General features: G+C 33.8%; 3 protein-coding genes and 2 long non-coding RNA genes across 13 annotated transcripts in view; 3 read left to right on the top strand and 2 right to left on the bottom strand.

The window, feature by feature from the left end:
• The window catches only part of pyd (polychaetoid), an 83803-nt gene that overhangs the window by 40676 nt on the left and 26701 nt on the right, over nt 1-16426 (top strand). The window contains exon 1 of one of the 9 annotated variants that reach the window (XM_053759512.2): nt 7470-7859. The exons of the other annotated variants lie outside the window; for them this stretch is intronic. Coding sequence (XP_053615487.1) covers nt 7788-7859 — 72 coding nt within the window. The 5' untranslated portion in view covers nt 7470-7787. Of the gene's footprint in view, nt 1-7469; nt 7860-16426 lie in introns of those variants that run through there. 9 annotated transcript variants of the gene reach the window in all.
• LOC128678167 (uncharacterized) lies at nt 1486-2589 on the bottom strand. The gene is made up of 2 exons (XR_008405611.1): nt 2257-2589; nt 1486-1652 (listed from the first exon to the last, which is right to left on the bottom strand). It is a non-coding gene; the product is annotated as an uncharacterized LOC128678167 (long non-coding RNA).
• LOC135309905 (uncharacterized) lies at nt 4656-6766 on the bottom strand. The gene is made up of 2 exons (XR_010370165.1): nt 6103-6766; nt 4656-5133 (listed from the first exon to the last, which is right to left on the bottom strand). It is a non-coding gene; the product is annotated as an uncharacterized LOC135309905 (long non-coding RNA).
• On the top strand, nt 12156-13968 carry LOC128678162 (uncharacterized protein). The gene is made up of 2 exons (XM_053759519.1): nt 12156-12534; nt 13015-13968. Exons 1-2 carry the CDS (start codon nt 12255-12257, stop codon nt 13926-13928), a joined length of 1194 nt encoding a protein of 397 aa, XP_053615494.1. The 5' UTR covers nt 12156-12254; the 3' UTR covers nt 13929-13968.
• On the top strand, nt 14543-15544 carry LOC128678165 (uncharacterized). The gene has a single exon (XM_053759523.2). It carries the CDS (start codon nt 14752-14754, stop codon nt 15508-15510), a length of 759 nt encoding a protein of 252 aa, XP_053615498.1. The 5' UTR covers nt 14543-14751; the 3' UTR covers nt 15511-15544.

Below are 16426 nucleotides of genomic sequence, written 5' to 3'. Positions count from 1 at the left end.
TAGGTACACCGTACGAAGTACTTACTAAATCCATGACCACAGTTTCAGGCTGAGCCTTCACCTGTGTTATCGTGAATTTGCAGACTTCATGCTACAACTATTTTATTGATGGGATTATATTGCTATTGCTAACATTTGTATCTGACTGACAGTGGGCAGTGTAGGAGGATAGGCCACTAGATGGCAGGGTAGGTAGTCGTAAGTCATGTCAGATGCCTATAGGCTACTTGAATGAAATCTGTACCACACTCGATGAGTGTAAGTGATGTGTAAGTGCACAAATACTGGTGAACTAAACATGATTACGTCATGATGAATTCATCTTTAAAATTGAATTAAATTGAAATAAATGAGACTTTTTAATTGTCATAGAGATTATTGATATTTATAAAATTTATGTCAGAGTTTTTTCGCAACAGTATTTCTGACACTGCACGTCCTAGCTAGACAACACAAGGCGATTTTTTTTTCATGCATAATATTTTTCATTTAGAACGGAGTTTGCCCAGCAGTGGGACACCTGATGGCTCTTAATAAATAATAAATGTTTTAGTAGATAGATCAGGTCATTTTTAGGAAGTTATCGATCTCAGCATGAGGTCATAATATGGTCAGGTTTGGTTGTACTCTATAAGAAAATAATTTTAAGAACCTAATTAAAAATTCATTAAAAACCTTGCCAATTTAAATTTAAGTGGAATGTTAATGTATTAATCAATAAAACATAGCGAAAGAATTGCCTATATTTTTTAAAATTGAATAAATATCCAGTCGTGTCAAAGTATTCACATATTTGTTTGTTCACCACTCTACGATCATCGGTAGGTAGTTCGATATATGTATATAGGTAGGTAGTTACTATTACTAGTAAAATCTAACTTTGGGGTGTCGGAAGTCAAAACAATAACAAATATGAAGGTACCTATACCTAACAAAACTCCATATCAAAAAAAATAAAGATTGTGTCTAAGTCTAATATCTCACTAATATTAAAGTTTGTACCTGTTTGTTTTACTTCTTCACGCTCAAACGGCTTCGTAATTTTTACGAAATTTGGTACATGGAGGTAGCTGATACCTTAGATTAATAAATACCTAGTACTTTTTATCGCGAAAGTACAAGATTAGATCAAAAAGTCTGATATCGAATGGCGTTTTATAAATTGGTATATAATAGGCTCTAATTTCTGATTACTTTTAATTTTTGTTTCTCATCTGAGCTTTCTCCCAGAAACCAGGGTCTGCTCAAAAAAAAAGTAGGCTTTTTTCTCCCCACTTCGCCATGGTCTTCGGCATCCATATCTTCCATTAACACTCAGATCCTAGTTGATTCCTATTTTAACTTTGTGATAACGAATGGTATGTAGATATTCTTGTTTTTTACAGCAACATCGTCAGATTTGTGTATTCTACGCATTTTACTCACTAATAAAAAATACTAAAAAGAAAAAACTATTAACTCACTATTAAAAATAAAAGAAAAATGAAAGAGATAAATTAACCATCTATTACATAAAACAATGTTGCGACATGACCTAACAGACACTTAACGAAGTTAATTATGATTAAACACTTTAGGGTTCGTAGCTGACAGTACTGCTTACTGCTCCCATTCTATTTTCATGTGCCTTCGAAGTTGTTCCACCATCGTTTCTGAAAATATAACACTTTTTTTAACGAAAACAGGGGTCACTAACACCGTGTGACTGTTTACGTAAATGTCGACTATAGTACAATAATGGACTTTGTAGCTGATAGGTAAAAATGGTATTCCCAAGGATGGTTGTATAGTGTCAGGATCATTTAAAATGTATGTATAGCACGGGTAATAGGTGTTCACTTCAAAAAGTATTATATATATAAACTGAAGAAGAAATAGTATCAACAAAAGGACAGACTTTTCTCAAAACAAATCACGTAAGTACATACGAAGTAGTTTCACCAACTTTATATACCTTCTAGAAGTAAATAAATTTAAAATGTGCCTGTTGCATTACATCATTCTACATCAGTATACGTCACATTATAGGGGAAGATCTGGGGATATAGTATAGGTATACGTACTGGTAAGAGTATAAACTAAAAGAAGATTCCATCGAAGACTTACACCTACATCAAGCAATATGGAATAAGTTTTATGCTAGGTTTAGTAATGACAATGAAGTAAGCAACAGGTCATCTGAAATATCAGCCTTTGTGGCTAACTTAAGAATCGTGTTATATCTCTATAATATTGATCTATAAAAAATAGAGGAACCTGTTGTCTTTTGCTTGCTTCAAACGAGACGTTTTTCGAAACATAGGCAGATTTGGCAACTTGAACAAACCATATGACCAAGCCACACATGACGTCATAGAAATTACCATAAAAACCGTTCGTATTTGCTCCCGTTTGTCCATGTCAATGTGACCTTAATTTGAAATCCATAACCGAGTTTTATAATAACAAAGTAAAATTAATACAAAAAATGTTTTTCACTTTTCCTGATGTTCGACATTCCTGTCAAATTTTTTGTCAAAAATCAAGTTTTTTCTATCACTAGGTGGTAACCTATATCTATATTGTCTATGGTCTATACTATTACACACTAGATACCTATTCACTGATTTTGTCACATTATTAATGGTTCATGTAGAAGTGATAGGCCGTCGCTGCAGTTAGAGCGACTGTCATAGCTTTTAGCATTGAATTCATTGTCATAAAATCAAATAAGAGAATAAAATTTCTAAAAAATATACTAATCGTAGGAGAACAGCAAACATCAATTTGACATCCAATATGTATTTTTTAAACAAACCATAGACAATTATTAAGTTTTTTATAGCAACAACAAAAACATTTTATTACTCAATTAACATTTTTATTAAAATTTCATATAGATTTTCCCACTGAAATCTATATAGTTTGAAAGATGCCTTCGTTGAAGTATTTCCTTCGTGGATGTATGGCAAAATCTATTTATTTCACAGAAAACTCAATTTATAAATAGATCCCATGATGTCTATACAAGGAAGATGATATCCCACAGGAAGTGACGTACCTATGCAGAACTGGAATCGTTGGCTTCCAAAAAGTGTGCATGGAAAATGCTATTAGCCAGTCTGTTTAAATCCTCAATTTCCTAAGGGTTAAGACTCTTGTAAAGTATCTAAACATCCATTTTCAGATTTTCTGACAATTGTTTTTGCAAATTCATTGTTGTATTCCAGAATGGATTATATATGTTACCGGCCCATAAACCCGATTCCAGGATAAACTCTAGTTTTGCCTAGGCCAAACTAATTCTTCCTACATGCGATTGGATAAACTGGTTTAGCCTAGGCTATACTAGTTCGTCCTATCGCATATAGGAAAAATTTGTTTATCCTAGGTCAAACTAGTTTATCCTGATAGAAATAAACACACTCAGGTTAAACAGGAATGACCTAGTCTAAATTTATTTAGCCTAGTCCAACAAACTAAGTTTCTTAAATAGCATTATAAATATAGTATTTTTAATATTAAAAATACTATATTTATAATGCTGTTATATAAATAATATTGAAACAATATAGTATTTTTAATATTAAAAATACTATATTGTTTCAATATTATTAAAAATACTTTATTAATTGTTAGAATGTGATTGTTTGTTTTACCGTTATCGTTTTAATGAAGTTATTAATTTTAATAGTATTTCATTTAATTTACCTATTTATTTTGTCTTTCTAGATATTCTATAATGCCAGGCCATGCCAGTTTATCCTGAGAGTGTGTATTTCTATTAGGATAACTTAGTTTGGCTTAGGGTAAACTGGTTTACCCTATCGGGCTTAGGACGAACTAGTTTAGCTATACCAGGCTACCTAGGCTATACCAGTTTATTCTATCGCATGTAGGAAGAATTAGTTTAGCTTAGGTAAAACTAGTTTATCTTGGAATCGGGTTTGGCCGGTAACATATAGGTACATAGTAATCCATACTAAAGTATGCTACACTGCTGGGACTATTTTAATGTAATTTGGTATAGATATAATTAATGCAAATATGTATAATTTATGAAGCGGTGGTGGTGTAATGTACTTTTATATATTATTAGAAAGAAAAGAAAAAAATTTTTTTTTTTGTAAGAAACAATAATGGTAAGCCGATCTGGCATGATAGGGACCAACACTGTTCAAATGAGTTTCTTTCGGCATTTCTTCTCAGCAGTGGTCGTTCCGAAATGCCAGTAGTTTCTAGCTTGTGAGAAATAACTATAAATTTAAAGATTGACGAGAAAAAGTGCCTGTGAAGGTCTAATTTCTGAATAAATGATTTGAATTTGAATTTGAATTTGGTTAAGACGCCCGCCTGTGGATCGAAAGGTCCCAGGTTCGAATCCTACTTGTGCCACATGAGTATGTATACTAATCTGACTCATGTATAGTATTTTCATCGACCACCACTTGCTTCCGGTGAAGGAAAACGTCGTGAGGAAACCTGCACACTGATTGATAACTTGTGTGTGAAATGGAGAAGGCAATGGTAAACCACTCCATCAATAATGCCAAGAAATTTGTTGTTGTGTGTTTCATTCCACGTAATGACCACGACCCTCAGCCATGAGGAATACAACTATGAAGAATAGTTAATGCTCCGAGCTCAAACATAGGCTATTGAAAAAAAAAACAAACTGCCTATATAAATGTTTAATTCCACTTCTCTTACATAAAATCAATCATATCTGCACACTTTACGATCATCTTTGTCCTCTGATGCTTTCTTGCACTGCGGAACAGGGCAGGGCACTTCCCTAGGACATGGGTCACGCCCATCCTGCTTAACAACAGTCTTCTTTTTCACGCAAGGCCCCGGAATGAAGACATCTTGAGTTGGTGGGCTAAACTTCCCAAACGTAAACGCTACGGCAATGATGGTGATAGAGGATATTCCTAGCATTTTGAGAACTTCCCATCTATCCCTCTGGCAGAATGGGGGAAAAGCTTCTTCTTTGTTTCGAATCATTCTCCTGAAATGTTTCATCCCGGTCAACCGCCAAAGGTGTGTTGGTTTAATACCGTTATTCATTTTTATATTAAGTAATTGAATCGTGATGCATAATTATTGAGGTTTATTTATCAGTGAATCTGTTTCTCTTAGTTGATTCCATGCCTGAAAATGTGTATAAAAAGATTAGGTACGTAAGGAACAAAATGTCCGGCTATGTCGCTTCCATTTGGTGTTGCAGCAAAGTTAAACCCAAAAAGTTCTGGCTTGATATTATCAAGAATGACATGTGGTATGGAAATTAAGGATGCTGAAGACCGTACAAAGGCTAGAAGAAATAGTACGATAGTCTTGAGTCTGGTCTCTGATGCCTTGCGGCTGAAAAGGAGGTGGTATATTTTTATAGCATAGTGGGCCTTTAAGTGTAAAATCATGAATGGATGACGGTAATGTTATACGAATTGATTGAGGTTGAGTCGAAATTGGCATTCATTTTGGATTTTTTGCCCATAGAATCTCACGGGACGTGTCCGTCCAGGCACTTTACCAATTTATTCCCAAATAGGCAACCAAATCTATAAGTTGGATTAACTTGTTTTTTGGGCAGAAATTTTGTCGCACAACAAACAACCGGACCTTAAGTTAGTTACTTCACTATATTTTCTGTAGCTCAAGCTCCTCAGCTCAAGATAATTATATGATGAACTTATAACTATACTGTACTTCTAATTAGCTCGCATTTAATGTTTCAAAGATAGTGCAAATTACTTTGGCACCATTGCCATGATGAAAGTAGTTAGCTGAGGAATAGTCACTGAGATTTTGTAACTAAGTATATCGTAATAGTTTAAAAATCGAAGTCGCAAATAAAACAAAGTCTCTTCCCGCTTTCTGGCCCACAGGTCTGGCCCTATGTATGCTTAGATCTTTAAAACTACGCAACAGATTTTGATGCGGTTTTTTAAATAGATAAAGAGTGATTCATAAGGTTTATTTATATGTGCATAATGTACCCGTGCGAAGACAGATCGGGCCGCCAGTTACATATAAAAAATATTGTATTTACTGTAATATATACACAAAATGTGGTGGTTCAACATACATTGCAAAATTTCAACAGTTTAGGATAGGTACCTTTAAGAGAGGGTAGGCCGAAGTGGACATTCTTATGTATGTTGACCAAAATACAAGTCTAAGGCGCCATGCCATCTTACAGATATGATTCAAATATACTTCACCATTATGGCCATCTTTTACGACCTCTATTTGCGTTCTCCAAAATCGTTGCTATACATGAAAATATTGCTGAAATTGTTATGATAGAGATGATATCGTGCTTATTCATTACATTTTGTGTAACAGAAGGGATGTGTTTAAAGGCTGTGCGGTGTTAAGGGTGTTAAAAAGTCCCTATTGTTCAACCATGACCATGGCTTTTGTAATTGTGACAAATGGTCAGTTTTATAATGACAAAGTCAATAATATTCTTATGATTCTGCAAAAAGTTGCATTTCAAAATTTGGTTGGTATTCTTTTTGTTTAACCCTTAGGTAGGGCGGACATCAAACGCCTATACACGATAATGTCCAAAAAATAATTATGAACTCCCAAGTGGACTATAATGTAGTTTATATTAGTTTAAATTAGTAATTATTTTTAAAAAAATCTTATAACATTTTAAAAAAAATTAAAAAAATTTAAATATATGAGGACAAATCACACAGATCAAATCATGGTTGTTACACAAAATCTAAATAATTTACAGCTGCCTAATGTAGTTTTTAGTTAAAGGTGTCATCAAAACAGTGTACATTACCTTTCTCGCGATAGCGTGCAATCAACCAACCAACAAGAGACTATTTGTGAAGAATGACCACCTGCCCCTCAGCTAGTCACAACAAGTCTTACATTTATAGATATCGAGTAAAAAATACCAATTACGTTGCAGGTAAGAAAGAATCATCCATATACAATAGCTGACAGATCGTTTCGATGTTGTTGTCTGTGTCTACAAAGGTATGTCTGTGTGGGTCCTTGCGCAGGAGTGTCCCGCTTGGAGGTTAGTTCTCGCGGCCTTCACCAGAGATGCATTGGGACCGGTTTTATTTATCGATCGATCTATCGACTCATTGTTACACAAAAATATCTTTTAAATTTAGTGTTCAATCTATCAAACAGAAAATGGATTCTATATGAAATTCTCAACGACTTAAAACAAAATTTATGTTTGGTATGTAATTGTGGTCAAGTGGTAAATTGGCGACTGGGCATCGCTTGTACAACGTTCGTACTAAAACTTAAAGCTTCGAGGCTGAGTCCGTTCCGTGCCTCCTTGTAGTGGGAGAGCAAAACCTGTAGATACTGTTCGCTCACTTCGGGACGGTCTACCTGCCGATCCGTTGTCTCTTTCGCTCGCCAGCCCGTAGACATCAAAACAAGATTGTCCTTTTCACCTCGCCACTCTGGTATGCAAAGATTGATAGCTTTTAAGACCATTTGGTTTTGAAAGCGGCCAGAAATCACGCACGGTTAACTTTTCGCCGCCTGGCGTCCTTAGAAACGGCCAGGCCCTGCTCCGAACAAAACTATCGTGCCTGTTATGAAAGTTTAACAGTTCATAATGTCATTACTAGTTATTGATTCAATGTGCGTAACTCTTTAGTTTAAAGTAAGTACGGGAAACCTTATAGGATCGGACTTGTGGCAATAAGTAGATGTGTTTCTAGGGTTGTATATGACTTTCAAAGTGTTTAAAGTGAAATGTGCTGTGAAACGTGAGTGTACTGGATTGTGTGTATTCGGATGATGACTTTGCAAGGATGGATCCAATGGCAACTGAGAACGGATTAGTGAATAATTTGAATCACGTCCGGAGCGACTCTCAATCGCAGGTAAGCCGACGAGTATCGGAGAGGCGAAACACGTTTGTTGCATACCTACCTATGAATAAGTGCAATGACTTCCCAATCATTTAGGTGATTTAAAGTGGCAGCTAAATTACTAAATTTGACATAATCTGCTGCCAAATTTATTACTACCAAGGCATTCCATGAATGCTCTACGTGCATCAAGTCATTCAAAATTGAGATTCTGTACAATTTTAACAATTTTATAACTTAAAAAGTCTAAAGTTTTAAACATTCTTACTTTCTCTACCAGTCGTAGGACTTTTAAGAAGTTAAACGCTTATTGATAAAATGCTAAGCAATCATGTAGGTAAATGTAAGTTTGTGAAATCATCTTTGTCATAAAGTTGAAGATGTCTAATTTTGTCTTGTACTTTCTACCACTACGAAATACGACATTTTCTGCAAATTAATTTCTACTCCTAACTGCAATTATATTCTATAATTCTACAACTAAAATACTATTTTCAAAATAAAGCTGCTAATGATATTAATCGAAATTATATCACTTTCAATATTCAAATACAAATACAAGGTTAGAAAGAATGGCCATATCTCCAATAATATGATGAAATTCTTTGGTGCACGGCAGGTACCTTGAAATGTAGTTTGTTGCAGAGCATACAAAGCTTAGTTATATTATGTGTGTCCATGCTGGCATGCCAGGCTTATCCAAAAGCAATATATTGTTTCACAAAGCCCATTTTCTGTAAGCTGTTGCTCCAAAATTACTATTTTTTTATCAACTGTGCCATTTATCTTATCTATGAATAAAAATATGTTATGTAAATACTATTTTCAAAAGCATTGAAAGCACCATGTTCAGTATCACCTGTTGCGTTAATAACAATAACGAACAAAGAATTAACTTAATAATAAAGAGCCGTAAAGTCGAATGGATCCGCGATGAAAGACCCATTTTTTGCACGAACATCCAAATTCGGAGGAGGCACATGACAGATGACGTCACTATTCCCGCCAAAACCTGTTTCGCGCCAATTCGCAGCAGCTGTCGACAGCAAAGTGGCCAGGTCGAAATTTTCTTTTTTTTTTGGTGGCCTCGGGCTTAGCGCTCAGTCTCCAAGATACACCGTTAACTCCTTTTAATTATGAATTCGTTCTTTTCTATATTGTTTTACTGAGAAATATCAAGGAGCTGTTTTTAATTCCGTCGGTGAATGGGCATGGGCATAAAATTTCGTAAGGCATGCAACCACAGACCAATGCAACCAACTAAAAATGCATGGATTGTGCGTGAGTCACTCTTCGGCGTTCCCACGTCGTATAACGACAGGTTCTTTGACCATACGATTTCCGCTTTAAATAAGTTAACAATGTATAATTTTAGACGAACTCCTTTATTATTGATCAATGATGTAACTATCGTCCCAAGGTGATATTTGATAGAGCTGTTGTTCATAAAATAAAAGTTGATATGTAGAAATACATACCAAAACAATAACTTTCTTCAAAATTTCTCTTTTGTTAAATTTTATGATACCTATACATTACATACGTACATACATTCTTAACTTTCAAAGCAATCAGAGAATCTAATTGAAGCTGAATTTGGAAACAGTTCGTTTTCTGCATCCTCTTCTTCTAAAATGATTTTTGTTGCACCTAGGCGATTAGTCATTCACACTGAGTGGTATGCATAGTGTAGCTGGGTAGTGCTAGGTAGAATCCTAAAACAAAAATTTGAACCATGGGAAATTACTGTTTATATGATAAAATATGCAACAAATACCTATTAGCAGTAATTTCCCATGGTTACAGAAATATTATATGTCTTCTGTGATTGTCCAAAAAATGATTGTTATGCTTACAGGCTTCATATATGTATATATGTATGTAAGATTATTTATTCCACCATAATTCTGTTGTTGTTGTTGTCAAAACGATGTTTGAGGTCATTATTCCATAAAATGTTCCTAACATTAGGTACTACCTACTCCTTAAATTATTACCTACTAATTTCAATGTTTCTATTGTTGTTTATTTTTTAGGTAAACTTTATTGTTACAAGTAAAAATGAAACTGAACTGATAGCACTGATAGAGGTTAGGTGTTTAATAGGTAGGTACTTGCAGTACTTACCTACTAAAAGCATTCTCTCCCAGCTAACTATACTTGAATATAATCCTGTTTTTAATATAGGTTTAGAATCCATAGATTCCTACCTACATCTTTAATAACTATTTAGGAGACAAAAAATAAAATATTAAACACATAATCAAGCGTGAAATTTAAAATTTTAGATTAGGTATATTTTAAGTAAAATCTAATATTACACCGACCATGTGGTCGGTATGTACCTAGCCAACAAAATTATATTTGCAATTACTTGGTATCAGACTAATATAGGCCAGTCGCAAACACTTCCCGTTTTCATCTAGAAATAGGAACTGAATCTACAAAATGACCACTTTGACTAGCTAACTCGGGGCCCGGCTCAGGGCCTGGGGGGAGGGGAGGAATGTACCTACTAATTCTGACTCAACTATGGAACTTACACATTCGCTTTATTTGACGAAATGGAAATGAAAAGATACCTACTTTGAAAAAATTTCAAGTTCTTTCAAAAACCTACAAGTACCTACGAGGAAACTAAACCCATGCTTACGATATTTCATCGTGAAAGCTTGTTTTAAGGCTTTATAGTTACTTATCAAAATGTTTTTTAATTTGTTAAAAATAGCTGTAAATTTGTGCGAATATATAAATAAATGCCTGAGCCCAAAGGAAATAATTAGGTAAATAAGGAATATCCTCCCGTCAGTTAGTATGCCTCTGGAGCCTAGGTAAGTATGTGGATATTACATTAATTATACTTAGTAGGTTGTGATTTCATCCCTTTGCTAAGAATTTTGTTGGGTACGTTCATGTACCATTCATTGTACGGTTGGAGAGACTCCGTTTTCATAATGAACCTGTCAGCTTTCTTCAATAACTGGTTGTCTTATGACTTGACTAGTTCTTCAGTGGGAAACGCCATCCTTGTTGTGGGAAAAGTGGCTGTGGCTTTTTTGCTAGATAGCCTTCCTGAGCGTGAAGACAGGGCTGTCTTATAATTTTATTTTTAGAGGACATAAGACTATTTTTCCTTGTAGGTCCTATTCTCGTCATAATGGTCATGTCACAGAACTTTTAACTTCTGTGGGTGATGTAAGTTTTTTTTTTGCGAATGCAAGCATGGTGTCAGATAAAAAGATAAAAGATAGGTATTTTACTTGCAAAACGCAAACAGATTTTCTTTAAGTCGCCTAAAGGCATCTGTGACATGACTCTTACGACTACATACAGACGTCTAGTGAATATTGTTATGATTGTGATCGTATGTTGACTAACCTAATTCTAACTTCGTAACTAATATTATAAAATGCGAATGTTACTTTATGTTAGTGTTACCTAGTTAGTGTTTAATCTACTCAACCACATAAATAACTGCTCCCGTGAGAAATTCAAACGGGCGGAACCGCGGGCGGATTAGGTTTACCTAATCAAAGTATAAGGATATCCCCAGATGTTTTGGAGAAAATCGTTTTCAATATGATTTTCTACCAACTTTTACTTTCTGGCAAACAGGTCCATCAAGTTTGCACCTGGCCATACAGCCAGTGTTATATGACCGGTTTTAATATTCATGCATGTAAATTCTTTAATATTATAATAATATATAATTCGTTTAATAAATATATACCATAATTACACAATAGTTGCTTTTGGACAAAATCCTTACAGATCGTTCGCGACTTTCTTTTGCAATCGAAATATTTTTAAAAGTTTTGTTTTCAGGCAGTAATTCTTTTAGGACATGTTGGTTGGAACAAACAAATTCCATAAAGAATTCCTGAAATAATACAAATGATCTAAGGACTAATATTGTTCTTATATATAATTTCGAAAAGTACCTAAACAAAGCCCATACGAAGCTTTACGCATTCATAAATCTCTTTTTGGGTCGCGCAGTCGAGTAGACATAAAAACTTAAATGGCAAAAATTATCACATTATCCGATTTCAATGGTAAAAACAAGGTAAAAACGGAACGGAACGCGTGCGTCAATAGCACATCAACCTACCAAAATTCATTGCGAACTCGCCGCTATTACCGCGCTATAGATGTTCAGGGTAACTTGATGTGCTGTTGACTGTACCAACCTTTGTACCAACCTAACCACACCAAAAGATCCGACCAATCAACGATCTTGTTGCGACACAAACGGACGAACTTCAGTGTATATAGTTTGCGCAATTGCCTGCTTGTGTTTCACTAATGTCAAATAGAAATCGGCCATTTTGTTTGTCACTTTGACTTGACAATACGTCCACGTTGTTTGCAATGTGATCTGTGAATATTTATTTTAAAATTAAAATCATGTCTATGTTAGCGGGACCTCGTCGGAAACAAAAAGTAATTAATCTGCGTGCGAAAAATAATGCATGGAGCAATGATAGCAGTAAGTTCGGCCAGCGAATGTTGGAAAAGATGGGGTGGACCACTGGCAAGGGGTTAGGTGCTAATGAAAATGGTATTGTGGAGCATGTTGTGGCCAGGTACAAGAACGATGAGAAAGGACTTGGTTTTGAGGATAAAAACGATCAGTGGACTAAGCACGAAGACGATTTCAATGCTTTGTTAGCGAATTTATCCAACGGTAAGTTGTTACCTTGGCTTTTTTCACACAAACTTTTAACATTTGTTAATGAAACAAAATAGCTTAAAATCACTAAATACCTCGTTTTGACTTGATATAATTTCAATTTAAAATACCATAATAAGACCTGCAAGTTGTTTTTTCACTTATTGAAAGTTAAATCATAAATATAATAATCAATAATAGAAATTGAAAATCCTTGCTTTCAATTTTACTTTGATTTAAAAACACAGGTCATAAATAGTTTTTTTTGAAATAGCTCTATTTGGGTTGATTTGTAAACTTCTCTGCAGGTTTGCTTTAATGATGGTTTCAATATTCTGAATTCAGCCAGCCTTCATTAATGATGTGGCTGCACTGATTGAAATATATAGTTTCAGAGACAAGCATGTTCAAGCTCTTGAGCTTTATTATACTATTGAGTGTAATACTCAATTGAGTATGTACCTATAAACATAGTAAAAATCCTTATAATTTCAGATGATGCAAGTGTAGAAAAACTACATAGTGGTATATCATTAGAAGTGAAATCAAAGAAAAGTAAAGCAAGGGTCCACTATCACAAGTTTACACGAGGCAAAGATCTTACCCGCTACAGTGAAAAGGATTTGGCTAACATTTTTGGCAAAAAGAGCCTGAAGAGTGAAGAGAAAACCGAAAAAATTATTCTAAAGGATGTAAAACACATGAAAGAGACAGAACAAGTATTCACAGAGAAAGGTAGCATGGAAGATTATTTCAAAAGCAAACTTGCGGCTTTTAAGTCAAAGAGTACATTATTATTCAATAAAAATGTCATTAAAGATGAAGATGAAAATGCAGAGTATGTTTTTTTGGGATTTTCTACAAACTGTGATGAACCTGAACAAAACATAAAAATGTCTGAATATGAGCAATTTTCTTTTTATAGTTCAAATACAGATAATTCAAATCTTAGATTAGGAGAAACAAATGAACAATCTTGTGAACATGATGGAAAGGTTAAAAAAAAGAAGAAAAAGTCGAAAGAGTTAGAATCTAATATTACCGATGTATCAGAAGGAGTTATAAACTTGAATAATCGGAGTGAAGCAGACAATTGTAATATTTTAGTTAGTGAAAAGAAGACAAAGAGGAAATTCAAACATGAAGACATGGAAACTGAAGAGGTTCTTTTAGAGATTACAGAAGAAATAGTGCCTTTAAAAAAAAGTAAGATTAATTCTGAATATCCTACTGAAATTCAAGAAGAAAATATTCCCAAAAAGAAAAAGAAGAACAAGAAAAATAAGTCACTGGTAACGGAAATAATTCAAGAGAATGCAGAAACGGATGTAATTGAAGAGAATGCTGATGATACTTGCAGTCTTGTAACTAAAAAGAAGAAAAAAAAGAAAAATAAATATGAAGAGTAATATGTACTGTAATATAAGCTCATAAATATTTTTACTTTTATTTAGTTTTTCATTTCAGTGCTCTGTATTCTCACAAGCTAATTCTTTATCTAATTTTTATTATAAAAAGGCCTCTACATTATATATGTACACTAGCTTATTACTTGAATGCAGATAAGAACAGTATTCTGGCAATATAAATATACTACTGGGTTAGATTTTCTATGATTTCCTTTCGCTTAATTAACCATGTTTATGTTTGAAAGAGAAATGTGATCTGTATGCTTGACCTTATTGATCTCATATAATGTTATTTTGGGAAACAACTTATATTTTTATTACTTTTATTGATAGGGTCAATCATAAGGATCAAATCTCTCTTACAAACATGGTTTGTTATATTAAAGAACACCCAAAAAAATCTAGAAGTAGTTAACACTTGTTAAATTTGTCAAAATACAATGTAAGTATTGTACTGTTTACGAAGTGTTTCATAACTTAATTTGATAAATAAAAGCCCAAAAACTAAATTTCCACCTTCACGACTATTTGGAAGGAAACGGTACGGTTAAACAACTGATAAAAACTTCCCGGGTAAAAACCATCTCTGACATCACTATGCCGGCTGGTGCCGACAGCTAGTGCCGAGCTGTCAAAGTCATAATGAATGTCATGTCATCCATTCCGTTCTTCCTCTGCTCATATTCAAGATGGCGGAAATTGCTTTTCGTGGTAATTGTTTGTAGGCACGTTTTTTTAGTTTTTCGTTAGTTATTGTAGTTATTACAATGTTTGTTGTTGTTAAAGAATAGTAGTTTTGTTGCTAATTACTGAAACTTTAATTATGGTTATTCAAGAAGACAACGAAATGCCTTTGGAACAGTCATCCAGGAAAAATAACGATTTTAAGGTTATCAGACATGAAATGAAGATGGAACTATTAAAAAATGAGTTACAACAGAATTTAAGGCACAAAAGAAAGAAAATTAAACAAAACCTAAATATGGTAAGTGAAGATTTACGGCAAGAAAAGTCAAGTTGCGATGAAAACTCTGACAATGTTGACAAATACAGCGAAACTGATTTAGAAGAATTGAGGTCAATTTACAAGAAATGCAAGTCAATAATAAAAAAAATGGAAAGTAAATATGGTCATTTACTAGGCGTCGATAGTTCAGAACAACAAAGCGAGTTAAAAAACCAAGAAAGTGAAAAATGTACATGTGCGCTAAACAAAAAGATTGTCTTTGATGACGATGGTACAGAAATAACTCAGGAGCCAAATTTTACACGTCACATATGCCCTAAGAAATTAAAGGTTAAACATAATTTAACAGAGACTAATACACTACAAATAGAATATGAAATTCCAGATACTTTACCTGAAGATTTGCTGAGCTTATCACATTTATTGCGGGATCCAGGTCTAGAGACAACAGTCCGGAACAAAATTATAAACAAGATAAGATTAATCAAGCAGGAATATACAAATGAAGTGAAATTTAATAAACATGCTATTATTGAGAAAATTAAATTGAATCCTGATGAAATGATTGATTTTCATGGAACAAACTTGTCTAGTTTACCAGGATATACTTTATAGTATTTAATTAGTTTCTATTAAATTTTTATACAAACTTGTTTTTTTATTTTTCTACTGTTCAATAGTATTGTATATTGCATACTGGGATAAGGGGTTGTCCAATAACCATGTGTTGTTTTTTTAGTATTTGTGGGGTTTTAAGCAATAGGGTACTACTGGGCAGATTCTAGTTTCTGATATAGAACTATTTGAGATTTTGTGAAGAAAAAAAAAATTCTAGGAATGGAATTGAATTACATAATGACTAGCTTTCACCTGTGGCTCCACTGTATGTTTTTATTTGAGTGTGTTGCCATAATAATAACTACCTAGTTGATTTTATACTAAACATATTGTTCTATTATAATAAATAATAATTGTATGTAACACACAACTAGATCTCTAGCTATTACAGTGTTTCCTAACACAGTTTCAGTTTGATTTTTATATGTGTGAACATAAAAATATTTTTTCTTATAAATATTATTTGTCTTTGTATTCCATATGATCAACCAACTATTTAACAATCTTCTCTATGCCTCCCAAGTGGTATCTAAATGCAAACCTTCGTGACATAATAAATTTTGATAAGGTGACTTTTGTTCGAAAGAACCTGATATAACCTTTCTACATGGTAGGAATGTGTCATTCTTTGAAATTGAATATTCAGCTAGCATCACCAATGGGTGTTTTAACATACCTGTTAAGCAATCAAAATTGAACCTTAGCATAATGAGTTACAGCAGTTCATGTAAATTGAAGATCGCTTGTTTCTGAGTATTGTATGTCCATTGTCTGCAATAGAACACTGCAAAATGTATTTTTCATTAGTGTCATAGTTTGCCAATCAAAATGTTGACTTACTGCTTTGAGATAAGGGGTATATAATTTTTTTTTGGCTGATCTATCTTGAGACTACCTACCGAGTAGAATATTT

This window comes from Plodia interpunctella, chromosome 19 (assembly GCF_027563975.2).
Source record: "Plodia interpunctella isolate USDA-ARS_2022_Savannah chromosome 19, ilPloInte3.2, whole genome shotgun sequence".
Classification (NCBI taxonomy): domain Eukaryota; kingdom Metazoa; phylum Arthropoda; class Insecta; order Lepidoptera; family Pyralidae; genus Plodia; species Plodia interpunctella.
Note: the sequence above shows the minus strand (reverse complement) of the source record. Positions and strands in the feature narration are given on the sequence as shown.